This window comes from Pezoporus flaviventris, unplaced genomic scaffold (genome assembly GCF_033815535.1).
Source record: "Pezoporus flaviventris isolate CSIRO_AGI_PZ_B2104156 unplaced genomic scaffold, CSIRO_AGI_Pfla_v1 ptg000018l, whole genome shotgun sequence".
NCBI classification, from domain to species: domain Eukaryota; kingdom Metazoa; phylum Chordata; class Aves; order Psittaciformes; family Psittacidae; genus Pezoporus; species Pezoporus flaviventris.
The window spans coordinates 1,214,294-1,235,277 of record NW_026892566.1 but is presented as its reverse complement, the minus strand read 5'-3'; the positions used below and the strand labels follow the sequence as shown (position 1 = coordinate 1,235,277).

Sequence of the window (20,984 nt, the reverse complement as noted above, 5' to 3'; positions counted from 1 at the left end):
GACCTACAGATGTGGTTAGCAGAGGAGGCCACTAGCAGGGACAGAAGGGACCAAAAAGCTACCCTTGCAAGCATCAAGGTGTAATCGGATCTGTCTATGCAGCATGATCATCCCAGAAAGGACTAAAAAGTGGGAAGGCTGACTGGCCATGCAGAGAACATAACTGACTTAATTTGGGGACTGTTTGGCCTAAACCTTATTCCTCATTCTAATGACTGTGTCAACATGCCTGTGTTACCATTGTTCTTGAAAAACAGTGGCAAGAAGCTGTTGTAAACACTTTAGCAGTGGAGAGAAAACATGTTTATTTATAAACACAGGAGGGAAAGAGAAAGGGAAAGGGAAAGGGAAAGGGAAGGAAAGGAAAGGAAAGGAAAGGAAAGGAAAGGAAAGGAAAGGAAAGGAAAGGAAAGGAAAGGAAAGGAAAGGAAAGGAAAGGAAAGGAAAGGAAAGGAAAGGAAAGGAAAGGAAAGGAAAGGAAAGGAAAAAAGATTTAATTCTGCAAACTGAAAATATGAAAGCAGACAAAATAATTACAGCAGTTTCATAAGAGACTTTGATTGGCACATTTTTATTTCTCCTTCCTGAATTTAAGTTAACCCCACCAGACACCATTTTATAATTTGCATCCCATTTTTGCCTAGGTGGGCCCTATGTACTTTGTCCTGATTTACAACATCCAGAGGAAATCAGAACCTTGGCTACATCTATGGGATGGCACAGGAATATGGCTGCAGCTGGTGGCATGCACACAATTCCCTTTGCATTTCTGTAGGCTTAGTCAGCATGATGTCAGGAGATACCCTGTGACAGTGGTGAACACATGTAAACTGGTGTAGAGATTGCTAAACAAGAGGAAGCAAAAAACTGTGCTCTTCCAGAAAAGTACTTTCTTCCTACTATAAGTGAGGCACATTACAAATATTGTAGGAAAAGATCCTTATTGACATTCTAGTCTGACCAGCCTTCTTGTTCCTGAAGCAGTTTCATCCTTCGGGATTTTCCCTATACCAGGAACAAAAATCCCTATGCAGTTCACACTAACTGCCCTATCAGTACAATTGGGCTTTACACAAGTGAGGACCCACTTCTACAGGCAACCAACAGCTCACAATTCTTAGCTATGCATAAATAGAAGGAGCAAGAGAAAAAGAAGGAAGAGAAAGGTATTTTCCTCCCTAATCTGTAAAAAGTTGCCCAACATGTCCCATTTTTTTTCCACCAAATACAACCTGGTACTTTGTAAGCTGCTAAATTTAGTTGTTTGCTTTTTTTTCTGTTGAGCTTATATTGCCTACTGTACCCTGACTATCTGATATTTCGACAACTTCTGGATGCTTCTAGCATGTGTCTCACAATTTTTGTGAGGTCTTGTGCTCTTCCCAGTTAAGGATTTAGGTGTAATAACTAAAGATGTGATGCACCTTTCAGCTGAGTGAAACAACCTGCACCATGACTCCTCGGTCTTGCTCCTTCCCGTATAAACTCCTTCACATTGCTTTCCCTATGAATCATAGAAGGAGAGTGAGCAGCATTTTCTCCTGTTCTGTTCCCTAATGTCCACTGTTACATTTGCTGGGGAGAAAGTCTGTTGCATAATGTGCATAATAATCCTGGACATGGGTGCTTTATTTGCTACCCTGAGGACCCTTCAAGCAAAGCTATCTGTTGGTTCCCACAGCTTGCTTTGTCACAGCACATTCTGTGACGGACACTTGAACATAGCTTTTATGACAAAACTAAACAGTTCCAACCCTACATCTTTATCATTGACTTCATACTAGGCTCAGAGTAAAACCTACTGACCTGTTCCCTCAGCAGTGTTATTTATGGCTATAAGAAGGCTCTAAGCGCACCTAGCTCAACATATTTCTTGTGCAAGTTGCATTAAAAAACTAGGTTTCCTGACTCCGTAAATCAGAATACATTACTCATCAGCAGTTGGACACCTGAAAGGCTTAACTCAGTCAAGATGAGGATGAAGTAGTCCAAAAAAAGAAGCTAGATCAAGTGATATCCTGGATCTGACCCAAGGTCTTCTAAGGCTTATGTCTCATAGTGATCAATCCCAGGTATTTCTCGGGCAATATTCTGCCTACTGCTGGTTGCCTGTCTGTTAGATTATCTCAACCTGATAGAGACTAGCATAATACCCAAAGCACAACATGCTTTCCAGAACTTTAATCATAATTATTACATGTCTAGGTATTCTTGTAATTTATATAAGTTGCTAAAGCTTCTCTGAATTTAAGTAAACTCTTTAGTTCAAAATATTCCCATGGCAGTGGATTCCACAGTCTAACTACATATTGTGAAAATGTCATCTTTCATTTCCATTCTGCCTCTGAATTCTTGTATTTCGAGGCAGAAGTGCCTATTCCTTCATGGTTTTTTTGAGTCCATTTTATATTTTCTTTCACCTCATTTGTCCTATTCACAAAAGAAACAGTTAGATGCAAGAGTAATGACTTAAAAAATACATTAGATTTCCGCACAAAGCAAGAAAAGACAAAAGTTGCTTTAACTTGATCTGAACAACAGCTGCTTTTGTAAATCTCTTCAGTTTATGCCCTTTTGCTACCCATGCCAGTTCCTGAGCATTCACACTTTGCATGGTTAACAACCTCCTAAGGACCAATTTCTCCCCTGCTGAACACCTGAATGAAATCACTGGATAATGCTCACTTACACTGGCTGAGGATCTGGTTTATAGCATCTTATCTCCATGAGCTCTTCGCAGAAATTCGGATGAAAACAAACTCTCCTGCCTTCATTGCCTTTCATACCCTGTGTTTGAATTTAACACCGTTTTAGTTTAGCTTAATTCTGAGTGAAAGTGCCCATGCCAGGTTTAATTCTATGTAATAAATGCATTTCAAAAATTAATTCAGATCCTATGGCCTGAATGTCCCAATGTAAACATGTTCCAGAATATCTATGAAATACACCTGTGAAATACAAGATATAAAACAAACAAAAAACCCCACCACAAATAACAAACCTCAAACAAACAAGCAAAACAACACAATAACTCCCCCCATCCCCCAAAGGAATTATTGGATGCATTTATCTCTTAAATCCATCACCTGGAGGCTGCCATTAAAAAAATCCCACAACCGTGAACATTTCACAGCTTTAACATCCTGAATTATTCAAAGATCAAATTCTTCTCTTTCTGAACACTGTGAGTGCTCCTCCCCTGTCCCCCCATCTAGAACAATAGACATAAATTTCTTGCAGTTGTACTGCCACTGCTGAGCCTCTCCTGACTTTCCAGTCTCCCACCAGATGCTGCCGTGTGATTTTGTCTGATCTTAGCCATCACCTCTGCTTGCTCCCCTCACCTGGAAAGGCAGATTTTTTGTTGTGTTGCCTTAGTGCTGTAAACAAGGAACCTGAGGGCCATGATTCAGTGTGCGTTATCACCTCAGGAGACCAGTGACGTTATGCCCCGTCCTGTCACATATTCACTCCAGAGCTGTTCAGGCTTATAAAACCCTGAGCGCACTAGGAGGCTGTAGCTGCAAAAGGGTGGTGTCCAGCCGTACTGCTGTCTTTAAAAGCTGCTCCACATGATGGAGCATTGACCGTCTCTGTCAGTAGCTGCTGCTTTTCTGCTGTTTGCCAATCTCGGCACCAAAATTTGTGCCAGAGTGACATTTCTGTAGCAGCTCCCATTAACTGGAACAAAAATAATAATTTGAAATTGGCAACTGTGATGGAATGAAATGTTTCCACAGAAGGCACTGCACAATTATTTATTGCTAATGCTAAAATCGTGGGCAGGACTCTCCTCTGGAAGATTTTCCACCCAATTTGTATTGTGACAGACATGATTAGTATGCTGACAAATCCAAGGCATCACGACATATAAGTCAGAGCACAGAAAAGACAAGAGTTTAACTCTTGTAATAACAAAATCATCTGGCATCAGTTAGTAATATAGATTTGCTTCCTAAATTTTCCCTATGAACATTACAATCAGAACTAGTGGTCATTAGTTGACTGCAGAAACAATTTGGCATGTCTCAATGAGTCAGCTAGTTTTCTTTTTAATGAATGGCCATTTAAAAAAGTTAGTAACGTCATAGATAGAAAGAAAAAAACAGAAAACATTATAAATTCAATTATAATCATTAATCTTGCTGACACAATGATTATCCCCAAGCCTACTATAATTAATAGCAACCACCCAAGCAGCCTTAGTGGATTCTAAACAGTAATTTTAAGAAGCAAAATACAGCACCCAAGAAATCCAGAATGCAGCATGATAACTTGAAATCTCTTGCTTCTGTTTCAGATATGAACAGTGACTAGTGTGTCAAAAAATCAGACTGGTTTTCACATCTATGTTGGTTGGTATAACAGAACATCTGCTATTACCTCTTCCTACAGATCCTGCCTTAGGTAACTCTTAGGAGCTCAGTATGCACAGCAGGAATTTATAATGAGCTCTCAGTTTAGATTCACATCACTACAAAGAAAAAAGGCTAAAAAAACATTCAGAAGGAAAAACCCAGTGTCCATCAAAACCAAATGGGAGCCCAGGGTTTGAAAACACACAATAAAGGAGCAATGGATGTGATATCACAAGTCATTACATTAAAGCAACAATACTTTCTTGCCACTGAAAGAGACCAGGACTTTATCACAATGTCACATCACAGTCACTGGCATTTAGCCCTGGGAGAATGTCTACTTCCTTTCTAAATGCCGATGCAAACTTAGCTGGATTGACAGCCTCAGGACCTGACCCGTTCAATTTAGCTACACAACAGGAACAATGTTGTCAGAGTGAGATGCCTCTAGCTCTGATCCCCAGGACACCTGTGAAAGGACAGTTTTGTCCTTCTGCCCTTGAGAAGGTTCAGTCAGTTTTAGTCTTATCGAAAGCAAGATTTCTTTGCCTGGTTGTCAATTCACCCTTTGGCCCTTGTTTCCTAAAATCCTAGACACTGTGTATGTAACAGATGTCAATTTAATTTGAGGCAAAAAATTACACCACATTCTTCTTCTTTCCACTGCAGAAGACAGCATTCACCTCATGATTTTGGAGGAGACAGCTTATTTTCAAAGAGGGAAGATGTTTCATGCAGTTTAGGTGCTACAACAAGTATCAGGCTATATGTACCTCTATACAGGACTTTGCCACTGATTTTACCATAGATAATAAAATTAGAAGACAATGCTGTTTGGAAGGACTTTATGAAGGACATGGAGTCCAGCCCCTGCTTGAAGCATAACTTCCTGGTTCAATCAGCTTTCTACAAGCCTTTTTCAGTGAAGTTTTGAGAATGCCCAAGAATGGGGATTGTATACCCTCTCTCAGGGTCCCTATTCCAGTATTGCCCCACTCTCAGAGGGAGACTTCTACATTGTTACAGGGCTTAAACCCCTTTCTTTTTTTTTGTCATTAGTCTGTCCGACTAGATAGACAGTTGTGTTTGTATGAGGCTTTGTCATTCAAAGGAGACCATCCTTAATAATAACAATAAAGTCATAACAGCATTTTGAGATGCTGTTTAGAATCTCCAAGGACTGCCTGGCTAATTTCAACACAAAGCTGTACAGGTTAAGTTTCTGATGAGAAGAGTGGGATAGCCTACACACAAGTGAATGGAGGTGGGGAGAACAAAAGAAGTTGCATTGGCCAAGCATTGTGAATAGCCTTGTCCAATAGCTCACCTGCTTGGTACTACCTTCATGTTGCTTTTCTTTTCTGAATTTTCCCCTGAAAACCAATATAAGTGTTGCCTCAAACTGTTCTTCCTCATGAGGAAACATAACAGACACTAACTAAACCAATCACATTTCAAAGCCGGACTTGAGATCTAATCACAATCCATCTTGAAGTTTGAGTAGGTGCTCCAACAATTGGGAGAAGAAAAGAAAAAAACCCAAAGATTGCTGCTCTAGACAAGTACAGTACTGATGACCAGGTGAGCTAAAAGGAAGATATGGTATTGCATTGTATTTCACAAGGACTTTAAGTCCCCAGGAAGTGTTTTGAAGCTCATTATTTCCCAAACCATAGGGCTGTACGTATGTGAGGCTGTTGCTTTTTTTGTTGCTGTTTTTTTTTTTATTTAGGACCAGGTAAAACGTAATCCCTGTGTTACAGTTCATATCCACTCATTGACTGCTAAAGGCATCCTATGATGAGCCAAGCATCAGCCTGAATTCCTTGGTGCTAAACTTTCTATCTTTGGGAGATTTTAAAATCTTCTTAAATCATTTCCACCTGGCACAAATATAAGATCAGGTCCTTCGGCTGCATACTGCAGTTTCACAGTGAGTTTTCCTGTTGACCTCAAGGCCTGTGTCCACATGTTTACTGAGACACCCAACTGCTCACAGGATTGATACTGCTGATTTGATGCACTGCCTAAAATATAAATACTTGAAAGCAATAGTTTCCAGAAGTGAACATCAGACTGCATGAACTGTGGGACTTAAACCATTAGGAAACTACAACAGAGAACAAATACAGTGTGACTCACTCAATCATTTGAGTCAAATAAGTATGGTAAGAAGAAACAACCAATTCTTAAGAGTCATAGATCAGTGAGACATTGTTCTGTGCTATAAATTTTCAGTTGTTCACTCTGCAGCATAAAATCAGATTACAACATTATAGTTTAGGATAACATTATTACAGTTACATTTATGGTTTGTGAGCAAGATTTTTACAAATACATTTAAATATATTAATAATAATTTGTATCTCCACATGGATACCAAAGAGTGTTTTGTAGATGCATGGAAAATGTTAGAGCTATGCTGAGGACAATGCAGCTAAAAAAACCATGGTGATTCCCATCACCATGCAGTAGCTCACAACTGTTTTATACTACACGTCCATGAATGAGATGATATGGATTATATAGCTCTGGTAGTCAGTCTTGAACCAGTGTCAGACAGTCTGCTTATTCAGTCCCTGCAAAGGGGTGTCATTTGTCCTGATATCTTTGAAGTGGAGGGTGAATGGAGGATTTTTCCAGATCTCAGGCCAGACATCTTAGCTACAGAGCAGGTCACTGTGACATTTTCAGTCCTCAGTCTGCTGTTCCAGAGACCCAGAACTGTTTTCTCTGGATGTTTTTACTTCCCTCTCTTTTCCCTTCTGGTGCCTTCTCCGTTTTCTGTTAAGTCTTCTCATTCCCTCCAGCTCACTCACTTGTCCACTTCTCTTTTAACCCACTATCTCCTTCCCCAGCTACCTTCTCTATGATGCTGGGCCAAAGATTATTGGTCCCAGGAGAATCACCAAGAGGAAAACATAGGACAGGAGTGCCATTTAGGAAGACTGAGGAAGAATTGTCATTTCATATGTGCTCTGTGCAATGATTTTTTCTTTCCTTTCCTACAATCCCATAAAAAGTCTCTCCCCCTACAACACATACCAGGAGAAGGGGCCACTGAGGACTGGGACCACAAGTGTTGGGTAACATTGTGCGTGTGCATAATGAGAGAGCAAGAGAATATACCATGCACAGGCTCATCTTCTCCCTTGAAGTGCTCCAGAGAGCACCAGAGGATCTATGTGATAGCAGCTAAATTATCTCAAAACTCATAGTAAAATCTCTTCAGCTGTCTTGAAACAGGTTGGTGCTCCTACACAAATAGGACACTGTCAGCTCTTGTCTCCAGCTGGGGAAATAAGAACTCAGTGAAGAGCTTTGTCTGCGCATGGCTTCCCCATTAGTCAGACAAAGTGTCTTAAGTGTTCTTGGTGATCAGTTTTCTCTGAAGAACATCCAGCTCTGAAAGTCTATTCTGTTGGTAAAATTCCCCAGCAATTGCTCTCACATGTTGGGATTCTTATATCCTTCAGGAAAACCTACCTTTATCTAATGCTTTTAGTTAGGCATCAAAAACTTGCAGGTTGCTTCAACCAGAAGGAGCTAGGGGTGACAAACCTACCCTGTCTCCATTCTAGGAGCCCTCGCCAGAATTCTTGCACCTTCTACATGCACATAAACCAATACCATTTCAAGGAGTCCTCCAAATACAAATTGACTCACTGTTGGAACTGTTGTTGATGTCCGTCTGCGTTGGCGCCATGCTGTACTGAATTGACCCTTCGGAGGTGGCACTTCCTGACAGTAAATGGGAGAAGAGAAGGGAGGGAGGGAAGGGGAAAAGAAAGGGAACAGAAGGGAATATTTAGATAATCTCACGGAACAGATCTGCAGGCACCCTCCAATATTTTTTAATACAGCTTCTTACTGTAAATTCCTCACTCCTCCAACACACACACACTCATACACATGCAAGCACATCTCCCATCTGAAATCTGGAGAAGCCAGTTGCCTTGAGTCCTGCCAAGGATACTCATTTGCTTTGTCTGATTGTCAGACCCCTGGAAAAGTCTTGTACTAGAGCCATTAAAGAGAGTGGAAGGCATGCAAGCTGTAGAACTGGTGATGCCATTGCCATAGGTGTGTGCAGGACTTTACTGGAAGGTAAGATCCTTGCAGATCAGTCTGTGAAGTCTTAGTTAATCTTTTAGCAATTCTTTAAGGACAGAGCACATGGTAGGACCTGAATGTTAAACATGAGCATATCAGCCCTGCTGTCTTGCCCATTAATAGACATTGGATGTAGCAGAAAAAATAGCTTGGCAGCATTTCTCATTATGAGTAACTTTCCTCTCAGAAAAGTACAATCCAAATCCTCTTTGACATTAAGGTTATGTTTAACTCAGGTCAGCAAAAGCTGTGTTACTAATCTGACACACCTCTCCTTAGCAAACTGCACTTGTGAATTTGCCATGGAGGGAACAGTCCCTGATGCAGAAGGTGCAGAGGTACAGGCATCAGACTTTCTCTGAGGTTCTTTGTTCAAGACATGGTTCTCAGTAAATGATGCAGAAAAGGGGGACCCTTAGCCTGAAAGCACTTGAGTCCATGTATCTTAACATTTAAAGTCGTGCTCACTACAATTCCAATCTATTTCTCCTTTTCTTGGTCTTCCTGCCTCAATATTTCCACAGGGTCTGGATATCAGAGTATATGACCTCCCTTTACCTGCAGTATTGATGGAGGACCTTCAGGGATGTACTATACTGTGAGCAACCCAAGGAATCTGAAAGGTTCATGGAGCTTTTAATAAAAATAGTTTCTGTGCTGCTGCTACAGAGCATACAATGAGTCCATGAGCACCATGGCTACATGGCCATGTAAACAGCATGAGATTTTATCAGTGAGGAGAAAAGGAGCTCGGCATCCAAAATTTCATCCTGACTACTAAGGCAATAAGAGTAAATGAATCTAAATATCATCCTATAAATAAGCATTCCCTTTATTGAGCTTCTATTTCTTTTTAAATGACCTTCCTGACTTGTTCCCATAGAATTTGACTGGACCATACATATTACTTAACAATGAATATTGATGATAAAAAACATCATTCACATTATTTGTAGGATTTTCAGAGAGGACATGCAAAATTAATTCTTCATTTAAGAAAGCACTGGAATGCACACATGAGCATTACACCATCTAGAAATACTCATTATACTAAATGAAGAGCAGTTGATGCTAAGTTACTGCTGGCAGATGCTTATACCCATTCATACAAATGCAGAAGAATATCACTGAAGTTATTTGTGCCTTGTAAGCACAAAGGCTGAGGAGGGATTTCACTTTGACAGTCTTCCTTGCAGCAGAATCACCTAAGGCAAAATAAAAGGCCAATCCTCTGAACCCTGGAAGAGTGCGAAGTTTTAAGATACTACTCTTGAGTTACTTTGAAAACTCCAGTTTCTTTGGGTCTTTTTGTATGTTTACTGGTACTTACCTCTGCTCTCAACAACTTTTCACTAAAAATCAACAGTAGCACAAACACGTTCAGTCTTCAAAATTGCATAATAGAATCAAGAAAAAGGTAATCTGGTCAAGACCTCTTGTCCTCTTGCTGTTTCAAATGTAACAGGAGCACATACATTCTCTTGCTGAGAGAAAAGTGAGATGAGTGATGCGTTAGCCCATTGTTTTTTTAAAGGTCACGTAATATTCAGAACTACTCTTAATTCAGTGCTATTTTCATTGCATTTCCAAAACAGCCTTCTGAAATATAATAAAAAGCATCATGCTACCTACTTAGGCTTTCACTTGCTTCCTGTTTATCAAAGAAACCACTTGTAAGCCGTTCTTACTGTTTATAAAGATTTTCCCAGAAATTGTCCTCCTCTGTTCCAAGTTCTCCAACCTCTATTCATGCTGTTCATTGGTTCTGTTTGCATAATAGCTTTGTGTTCTTTAATTGCATATTGCTCTAGTATTCATCCATTTTTACTATCTCCTTTGCCTGTCCTGCCTTCGCTTCCTTACTAAAGTATTTTAACCGTTCAATATTTTTCAGTAAGTCAGTACTGCTTTTATTAAGTCTTTATTTCTTCAAATATTTCTTTACCTGTCAAAACTGAAACTTCTCAAATACAAGGCTTGTAGAAGCCTCTCTGCCTAAATGGTTGGTTAACACATTTTGTCACTCACTTTCTGTGTGTCACCTGAAGGATTTAATTTTCAAAGCAAGAAATAAGAAACTAGAAGTATTTTTTAAAGGTATAAACTCATACCCTATTTTTCAGTGCTGTTGCAGAATGTTTATTTCTAGTGAACTGTCAACACTGTTCTTTTGAGTTTGTGAATATTTTTTTCTTTCTTTGGGGAAAGCTGCAAACTATTTCACAAGCACTGAAGCAATTTTACATACTAGAACAATTTATGTGCTTACAAAACCACTTTCAATTAAAATTGCTTTAATAGTTTTGGCAATTGTCACTATTCTCTTTCATCTAATTTAATACTTGTCTTATTTACAGCTTCAGCTCCTTGGAATAAAAGAAAATCAAAGAACCACAGCTCAATATAAAAAATGAAAAGCTCAGACAAAAAAGAAAAATAGCCTTTGTGGCTATGCATAAAAGCCTGAAGACTTGATCCCTTCCTGCTCAACCCCCCAAATATTAAAGCCCTTAAACTTCTATTTTTTTATGATATATAATGATTTTCAAGGCAGGGTTAAGAAAGAAGGTAAAAAGGGACCTTACTGCTGTCTTCAGCAGCCTCATGGGAAGGGAGAGAAAAGGTGGAGACAGACTTATCCCAGAGAATCATAGAGAAAAGGTGAGAGGCAGTAGGCACAAGATGCAACAGAGGACACTTCCATGAGATCTTAGGAACAATCTTTTTCCCTCAACGAGGAAGATCCCCATTACAACACGATCTCATGGGTTCATGGGTTCTCCATTATTAGAGCTGTTAAAGAGGTAACTGGTCAAAATGTGGAACAATTTGACTTAGCAGGACTAGTGTTGAGGAGTGGGAATCAGAAGCATCCTGCAAAGGTCCTTCCAACCTGCATCATTTTATGATTTGTAATACAGGCATTTAGTGATCCTAAATTTCAGTATTTACACCACACACATTTGAGAGAATAATCACTGACAGGTGCTGCGACACCTTCAAGACAGCTACTTCTCCCCATCTCACTTTCACATTAATGCCGTGTATAATTCGAACAAAGATAGCTGGAGTGAACAGTATGTGTAAAATGCAAGACAGAACCATAGGGGAATCAAAGCAGCAAAAAAGATGCTGTGTTGGTAGATATAAATTCCAAGAAAAAGGGCATATATGCATATTGTAGCCACTAAAATCTCTTTCAGGGGATAGTCTTCTGATCAAGAAACAGATGCAAAAGTCTACCTACAGACTTCTTCAATTTTTAGAAGATGTAATCACAGCTTACACAGTGCTATATGAATATAAATCTAGCCTCTGAAAGCCAGCAGATTGCTGGGTACCCTGGAAATGCATTCTCAGAACATGCAAGCTTCCTCAGACCTCTTTGACAATGAGCCAGGATTCAGGACTTCACCTTCAGTCCCCCAGACTTGTACCATGTCCAGGAGATTACAGCCAGAAAAATAACCTGTTACAAACAGCATGGAGTTGTCTCCAGGGCAGAAAGCAAAGACCCCAAAGGAAAAAATCCAACCAGCTAATTTCTTCTGAAAACTGATTGCTTTTTTGTCCAAATATAAAATGAAAGCAAATGATTCACAACAATTTTCCCAGCATTCCCAATGGAGTGATGTTCCTGTGTCTGAGGAGAGACAGTGATACCCAACACTCAAGGACCATAGTGAAGGTGAGTTTCACTGGGGTGCTGGAGAATCAAAGCCCCTCACAGCATTACAGTCTCATCAGAAAGGAGCCTTCAACATTAACCACTCCAGACATCCCCAGCAATAAAGGCTGGTGCTGCGACCTCAGCTCTGTCTTTGAAATTGTGGCAAAAAACAGGGATGCTGTTTACAACATCCAATGTTTATTGGCTGTGTTTTGTTTTGTTTGTTGTTTTTTTTTTTAATATCTGATATTCTGAAAGGCCAGAATATGCATTCCAATTAGAAAGCACATTTCCAGGAAAACATTATTATTATCTCAGTAACACCTAAAGAGGCTCGAATTTATCAAAGATTTGTGGAAGTCAGGCAGATTTTAAAGTCAGGCAGTTTAATTTCCTAGAAAACTCCACACAACCTATTGCTTTCTCCACTAAGCTGCTGTCATTCTTAAAAAAATAAAAACCAAACAGATCTGTCCCTTCATATGCATTCACACTGATTTCTTGCAGACCTCCCTGTTTTCATAGAATCATAGAATGGTTTGGGTTGGAAAGGACCTTAAGATCATTTAGTTCAATCCCCTTCCATGGGCAGGGAAGCCCCACGCTTGACCATGTCACCCAAGTCTCTGTCCAATCTAGCTTTTAACACTGCCAAGGATGGAGCATTTACCACTTGTTTGGGCAACCCACTCCAGTGCTTCACGACCCTCACAGTAAAGAACTTCTTTCTTTTATCCCATCTGTGCTTCCCCTGTTTAAGTTTGAATCAGTTACCCCTTGTCCTATCACTGCAGTCCCTAATGAAGAGTCCCTCCCCAGCATCCCTATAGGCCCCCTTCAGATACTGGAAGGCTGCTATGAGGTCTCCACGCAGCCTTCTCTTCTCCAGGCTGAACAACCCCAACTTTCTCAGCCTGTCTTCACACGGGAGGTGCTCCAGGCCCCTGATCATCCTCATGGCCCTCCTCTGGACTCGCTCCAACAGTTCCGCGTCCTTCTAATGCAGAACTGCACACAATACTCCAAGTGGAGTCTCCCAGGAGCAGAGTAGAGGGTCAGGATTCACCTCCTTGGACCTGCTGGTCATGCTCCTTTGATGCAGCCCAGTGTATGGTTGGTTTCTGGGCTGCAAGTGCACACTGCTGGCTCATGTTCAGTTTCTCACTGACCAACACCCCCAAGTCCTTCTCCGCAGGGCTGTCAATTTCACTCAGAGGACAAAACACATCTTCTCTTGGCAGAGGTTACCCATTTCCGTAGCCTTGTCCTACTTCCTTTGAATTTCCTACTTCCCTTAAATTTAATATCACTCAACAACCAGTAGCATCAAGGATCCCTGGACATGAAGGCTTCACTGGGAGTTTTATCATGATATCAGGCAGTGAATTCAAAAAAGACTTACTTGGATTTTTTATTTAATGTTGTGCCTAAAAAAAATGGAATTTCAGCTTTTTAACCTGAGGCTGTTAATAACAGCCATATAGAAATAATAAGATCACAGTCTATGCAGATATCCAATAGGGAAGAAAAAATTGCCTAATGACTTAGTATTTGTCTGCAGGATGAGTTTTTAAAGGTTAGTATGCTTTTCAGGAAATATTTTAGTATTGATACAGGTTGCATAAGAACTGATTCTGCTTTACTTTGCTTCATAACTCCACAGCATATGAAAGCTTTCTGAAAGGATCTCAAATAGTCTAAATGTTCTTCTTGGTATAGCATTTTCAAAAACTCTGAAGTCATTTAGGTGTTTCTGAAGTCATTATCAAGTCACATGAAGTCATATCAGGCTTTAAAAAAGATGGTAAATATACACAGCTTTTAACAGCACCACTTTGGATACAAAAAAATACCAAACCCCGAAATTTGTCTCAAAGTAAATTTTAAGGGGGTCTCAAAGTATTATCAGAAATCAAGATTTCTAAAATTTGCACTGTCTGTTAAAATGGCTTAACCCAAGCTTTCCTTCTGGACCAGCTAAGCTGTCTAGACTTCCTAGTCTAGGATATACCTGACAGGTATATCCTGTCAGCATATACCAAATCCATACCTCTGGCTTTATGGGGGATGAACTGTTAAGTGGTAGGACCATCATCTGGACAAGGGATTATAAGCAGAGGTCAGAGTGAAGGATAATGTTTGCAACCTGATTTAGTGACAGGAACAACCCAGATGACTGTGAAAGGACTTAGCAGACAGACCTCACAGCACTGCACTGGGAACTCCTATCTAGCCCTGTGAAGCTCTACGCTCCCCTTTCTCTCTCTCTTCATCAGCAAAATCCTTCATAGCCTAATGGTAGTTCTAATTATAGAGCAGGGATTTCTTCTGATAAGGAGGTGATTTACACACTGTAGCACCCTCAGTGCAGATGCTCCTTTAATATCTGAAAACACTCAACTTGAAAGGCAGTGAAGCAGAGCAGCTCAGCACACACTTATGGCTATCAGCCAAAAACCATACAAACAGGCACAATTCTTGCATTTCCTAAAACTGGAGTACTTCATTTTGCAACCCTAATAATCTTCTTTAAAAGTAGTTTGTGTGTGTAATAAATGACTCTACATCAATACTTCTACATCATCACTAAGCTTTCTAGTACAATTTCAGGAGCAGCAAGGAGCACAGCTGTAAGACTGCTGTGAATAGCATTGATAGTATCTAGCATTATCAATACAGGAACTGAATGACAACAAAAAAATCAAGAATGACTGACTTCAGTGTTGAACAGCTTCAAGGCAGCTGCAGACAGAAACCAAGACGTTAAGCCAGAGAAATGCCAATGTCCTGGCTTTCTCTATGAAAATTCTCCAAAGCAGAGCTGGTTTTTGCATGCTTTATTTCTTTAAAGTGGCACTGGCTGGAGCCTTGTTGTGACCCTCTTGAAAACCAGAAATAAAAATGTCACAGTAGTGGGAATGAGGTCAGCTTCTTGCTTCAAATTAAGGAATCACTGAGGTAGATGGCTCCTGGCATTTGCCCACCATTGCTCAAAAACGGGAATGAATGCATGTAGTCTAGTAACCCTATATGCTGTGAATGATTTCTGGGTAGACATAAGGGAAAGAATTTTCTACAAGAGTTTTCTTCACAGCACAAATTCAAAACAGTAAGAAACTCTTTTAGATATAACACTTCTGTGAGCCATCTTTATGGGGATGTGTGCGCTCTAGCCACCTCTTCAGGCTAAAGAAAGTAAAGCAGCTGAGGAATTACATAATACAGGTCTATGAAAACATAAGCATTGCAGAGAAAATGAGCAGTGATCATTTTTTTTCATCATTTCTTCTCATCCAAGGATTAAGAGCAACAAATATAGCTGTTTCAAAACAAAAGGGTGATGTGTGTTCATGCAACTTATAGTTCCACTTTGGAAATGCTACCTACACAGCACTGTAAATATTTAAAAAAACAAAACAAAACAAAACCAAAAACCCCCTAAAAGAAACAGGCTCCAGAAACAACTAAACAAATTCAGAGAATAAAGTCCTGGATGGGCTTCTAAGTACAAATACCCCACCTCCTGCTCAGGAGTCCCCCAGCCACCACTTTCAAAATATCTGGAAAATGCTCCATGAAGACGCTATGTCCTTGCCCTGTTCTTCTAATTTCTTGTACAGGAATGCCTGTTTGGAGATAGAACATTTGGCTTAGTGGACACTGGTCTAATCTGTCATGACTATATTCATGTGACATGCACTCCGTGAAGCTCCTTGATGTGATGGTTTTTAGGGTCAGAGCAACTACACTGTAGTAATTTCAGAGAAGAAAGAAGTGTATAAAATAGAAATTAATAGACAGTCACCTGTTCTGGCATGAGTATTCATATGGGGAGCCTGAGGCTTCAAGGTATCCACTGTCAATAATTATATCTTATCTTTGTTCATACTTGGGGAATGGAGACAAACTCCAGAAGAGATAGTGTGTAATCACCAGGGGCTGTGAAAGAGGATGACTGCATCTCCCAGCTGCCTGGAGAGTTAAAACCCTAGAAGAAGGAGGAAGCTTTCAGGAGTTAATAATAACCCAGCTTATTGGCATAGCCTTGTTTGCTTCATGGCTGTGTGATGGACAGATCCATTCTGTCATGAAAAACAGTCAGCAGGCCACAGACACTCTATGGCCCGAAAGGGCCAACCTGGGGAAAAATAATTAAATAATGGCAAAGAATATTCTTTGAATACATTTGCCATAACATTTATTACAATTCTAAGATTGATGGACACATTTTATCAAAGTAACCAGTGACTGCACTGACTTTGGAGGTGGAAGAGAGAAGGGGTTATTTGGAGTTTGGCTTCCATAAAGTGCTAAAATCACATATTTTGAAGAATCATCCAGGCTCTTCTAAAATCTACCTGTAAGCATGTTTGAAAAGAGATAACCCTGAACTCCAAGCCCACTTGAAAAAGTAGTTTAGGCATTATTTAAGTTTTGCTTTCCTACAGACTCCTATATCCTAGCCACCAACCACAGAAGCTGCCTGTGTCCTCAAGAAACCCACCATCTTTGCCCCCGTAATCCTCCTGCCTCTTCCTTCCATGCCTCCTCTTCCATTGCACTGAAGTTATTGCAGTTACTTCGTTTCATCTCTGTTCTCCTTTGCTCATACAACCAACCAACCTATGTGCATCCCCACTACAAATGAACCTTTCTCCAGTGAATATATTGGGTTGGAGCATAAAATTTATTTCTCAGCAAGTGCCCCAATCTGAAAACAGAGAAAAGTTTTTAAGAAAATGAGTAGTGATTGAGTTACATCTGGATGGTCCAAGCAAGACAACACTGTGAGTCAGGCTGTCACAAGGCACAGTGTTATGTTTACAGAAAATAATGCCCTTCGCCTCTGTTTATGCAAACACCTTTCTTACAGTGGAGGTTACTTCAATATTTAATGAGAAGCATTGCTTTCAAATCATTTTTTAAGCTTTAACTACAAAATTGAAATCCAGCATATTCTCAGGATCTTCCTACACTACACATCGTTATGGCAAATAAATGCCATTTTCCTCTATCAAGGAAGCTACAGTAATATATCAGATAGAAATAAAGAATTTGAAGTTGTAAGGCAACCTGGAGAGTTGAACTGGATGATTTTGCAGCGTTAACATTTTTACATTACTCTTTTTCCATATGTCCATGTCAGAAAATCACACTACATGTGGCTGCCAAACTCCACAGGACCAAGTATATTCTTCTTCACATACTTTCTTTCTTAGACTTTTCTCACTTCTATGTGCCCCACATCATTTACCTACTGTGTTTACTTGAACATACAATTAGCAAAGTATTCATCATTCAGTACAGATTAAAAAAAAACCAAACAACCTAATTACAGCCTTTAAATTATTTAAATATCAAATAAACCAGAACAACATATTCTAGCTTAATTGCTTCTTACATGGTTAAATTAGGTTTCATTAGAAAACCGAGAAAAAAAACTTTCTTCTATATACAGTATATTGAAAAACAACACCAACTTGCATATTTTTAAAAACTTTATCTGGGGGGGGGGGGGGGGGGAATTTTTCTCATTTTAATTGCAAAGAGTGATAAGGAGTTCAACTTTGTGGCTGAAAACCCTCTCAGAGCAGCTGTGCAGCTTGGAGAGGTTAGCTGAACTTTTGAAGCATCAAAGATAGAATTCTGTACTGCAAAGTATGTTTCTATCCACAGTACAGACAACCCAAAATAGAACCCAAAGTAGGACAAAACTGTCTAAGAATACAAGATAACTCCAGAGTTGTGCCTTTTTCTCCATTGCTATCATTAGTTACATGCTGCTGAGTAATTTGGTGAAACTTTTTGCCTGGCTGTAATTTGGACAAGGCAAAAAAAAAATAAAAATAAAAAGGATGTAGGGAAGAGGCAAAAAAAAAAAAAAAGGACATAGGGAATAGACTGTAGCAGCAGCCTCTCAACCTCACACAGTTTGGCAGAGGCATTTTCAGCTCAGTTTTATACAGCTGCTTAACTGAAGAGTCAAGATAAGTAGCTACCCTGATGGGAAAAAAGGAATACTATAACAACTGGAAATGGACAAACCATTTTTTACATCAACGGACTATCACAGATGAGCTCCACTTATAATGGAACAACAGAAAACTAAAAACTAAAAACAGCTGCTTTCAAACTGGGACATAATTGAAGTTCATATACTAAATACCACAGCCAACCTGGCTTGTGCAGCTCCATAAGATATTCCCACCACAGAAGCGGAGAAACGTGGTGTTGTTTTTCAATATACTGTATATAGAAGAAAGTTTTTTTTCTCGGTTTTCTCATGAAACCTAATTTAACCATGTAAGAAGCAATAAAGCTAGAATATGTTGTTCTGGTTTATTTGATATTTAAATAATTTAAAGGCTGTAATTAGGTTGTTTGGTTTTTTTTTTATCTGTACTGAATGATGAATACTTTGCTAATTGTATGTTCAAGTAAACACAGTAGGTAAATGATGTGGGGCACATAGAAGTGAGAAAAGTCTAAGAAAGAAAGTATGTGAAGAAGAATATACTTGGTCCTGTGGAGTTTGGCAGCCACATGTAGTGTGATTTTCTGACATGGACATATGTCTCTGAGAGATAAGAAGACATCAGTGTACCATGTATCTCAGCGGAGATGCTTTTCTCAGAAAGTTTTACATCATGAGGATGTTTTTTAATACCTTTAGATTACTCAGGGTGTTTAACATTGCTAAATATGCAAGGATGAAGCATGGATTAGAGCTGACAGTCAGACTTAATATTTTCAATCAGAATTAGTATTACAAAAATAGCCCAGAAATCCATAAAAGAAAGATTACAGTTTTTGAAATAACCTTAGATATTCGCTATGATGTAGCATCACTCATTTTCTTTTCACCTATACCAAAGTTTAAGTAATTTGAGCATGTTAAGATTATCCATGTTTCTCTGTGATACTTAATAGCTCCTATCACAGGAAGCATTCACAGTTCACAAATGTTAACTAATTAAGTTCTAGAACTCTCTGAGAGACAAGAAGACATCAGTGTACCAGATATCTCAAAGACCAAAAGCTTTCAGCCAAGTGATGCATGGAATGAGAAGAACATATCCCAGGAGCTCATCTTCTTGGTCTTTTACACTGACACTCAATGTGCTGCCTCTTTCAGGTCTACCGAGGCATGGATGGAAAACGTCTGCTTCCTGGGAGAGCACCAAGCTCTCCCTGAAGCCTCTCTTCATCAGAGACAAGCTCATTCCCCAGGCAACAGCAGAAATTTTTTAGCTTATGGAAGGTGTAGGTTAAGAAGTGAATTGAGGAGAACGAACATCCCTGTGCAGGAGCAAGTCAGGGGCTTAATATCACCAAGCATCTGCAAAGACAGAATGGAAGCCAAGTGGGCAGATGCAGAAGGGCTTCTTAGCAGTGACAGTAATTAGCTATGATTAGTGGAGGTGGGATGTATAGCAAATTCACTGTAACTTGGAGTTAAAGCAAAACCTTGTTCCACATGCATCATAGATTGCTGGTCTAAATAACGACAGAGCAATAATTTCTGTAGTGCTGGATCTGCTGAATGAAACAAGGAAGGTGTGCTGCTGCAGGGATTGAATAGGATAATCACAAGTCTCCATTTCTGCTGGTAGGATGGGTGGGTGAATTTAAGACACTTGTTTCTGAAGGGTAGGTAGGCATGTGAATTAAACTGTAAGCATGCTTATTCTATCTGCTTACTGGTTGCTAGGCATGAAGAAGCACTGTACTTCAAAAGCTGAACTACCAAGCTGATTGGATTGAATGTCTCAGAGCTTCAGTGATGCTGTCTTCGACTGGCTTGAAATAACTTCTCCTGATCCCAATGCTCAAATCCTTCCATGCATGGAAAGCAAGGCACAGCTACAGCTTCTCTGATCGCTTTTTTGTCTTAGGCTAGCACACAGCTCACTTCACTGTCTAAGTTATGAAGCCTTCCAAAGGACAATGGCAGATTCAGACTGAACAGTCTCCTTTTTCTCTGCAACAGTCCCTTTCCCCATAAATCTATATATCTCATCTCTGGGTGAAGGAAAAAAACGAAGGCCTCTTCCTACATGTCTTGTGCTCAACTGTCAAGTAGTACACAGGCAAACATTCATCAACAATTAACCTTTTGCAAGTATTTGAGGTCAAAGCTGTGCTCCCAGTGGTGTGCACTGTTTTGAGGGTATGAACAATCCCCCTGGTACCGAGACATGTGAAATAAGAAGAAGGAGTGAAGAAAGAAGACCGCTTCTCTCCTTCTCTCTTGCATAGGCAGACAGTTTATTTCCCAAAAAGATCTAAGTGTGTTCCTAGAGTTTAGTAGGATGATCTATAAAAGGATACAATCATCTTTGGTGGGGAAGACAAAACAGAGCTGGTGACCAGCCAAATGGATGTATACTGAAGTATCTGACTGCATGATTTACACCACACAGGGGTTTCCTAGCTGGATAGGACACCACTGCTTAGACTCATCCATAAACACTCCTTATAACAGCTTCCTCCCACAGTCTACCAGTGCCTTTTTGATTTGCTGCTCCTACCTCCCTGCAGTCATCTTGGGTAAAGCAACCTCCAGGCAATACTTGAAGTTGAACTGTTCTTCCACACAAGTCCATAACCTGTGTAGTGTTACACAAATCCTTATTTCAAGTCCTCCAAATATATCAACTGATATGTGAAAAGGTATCTGTAGAGCAAGGAAGATTTATTTGTATGGGAAGCAAGAGCCTTTTGGGTCTTAGCCAGCCAACTGACTGACACGACACTCTGCAAGAAGTGTACACTGAGGTATTTTGCTTACTGAAAATAGCTGTCCTACAGTGGAGAGATTGGTTGGTTTCACGGGTTCTGTA

General features: G+C 39.9%; 1 protein-coding gene across 2 annotated transcripts in view; it reads right to left on the bottom strand.

Annotated features, from left to right (window-relative positions):
• The window catches only part of NRG1 (neuregulin 1), a 458,532-nt gene that overhangs the window by 287,617 nt on the left and 149,931 nt on the right, over positions 1 to 20,984 (bottom strand). Inside the window, exon 2 of one of the 2 annotated variants that reach the window (XM_061455023.1) lies at positions 8,025 to 8,099. The exons of the other annotated variant lie outside the window; for it this stretch is intronic. Coding sequence (XP_061311007.1) covers positions 8,025 to 8,064 — 40 coding nt within the window. The 5' untranslated portion in view covers positions 8,065 to 8,099. The remainder of the gene's footprint in view (positions 1 to 8,024; positions 8,100 to 20,984) is intronic. 2 annotated transcript variants of the gene reach the window in all.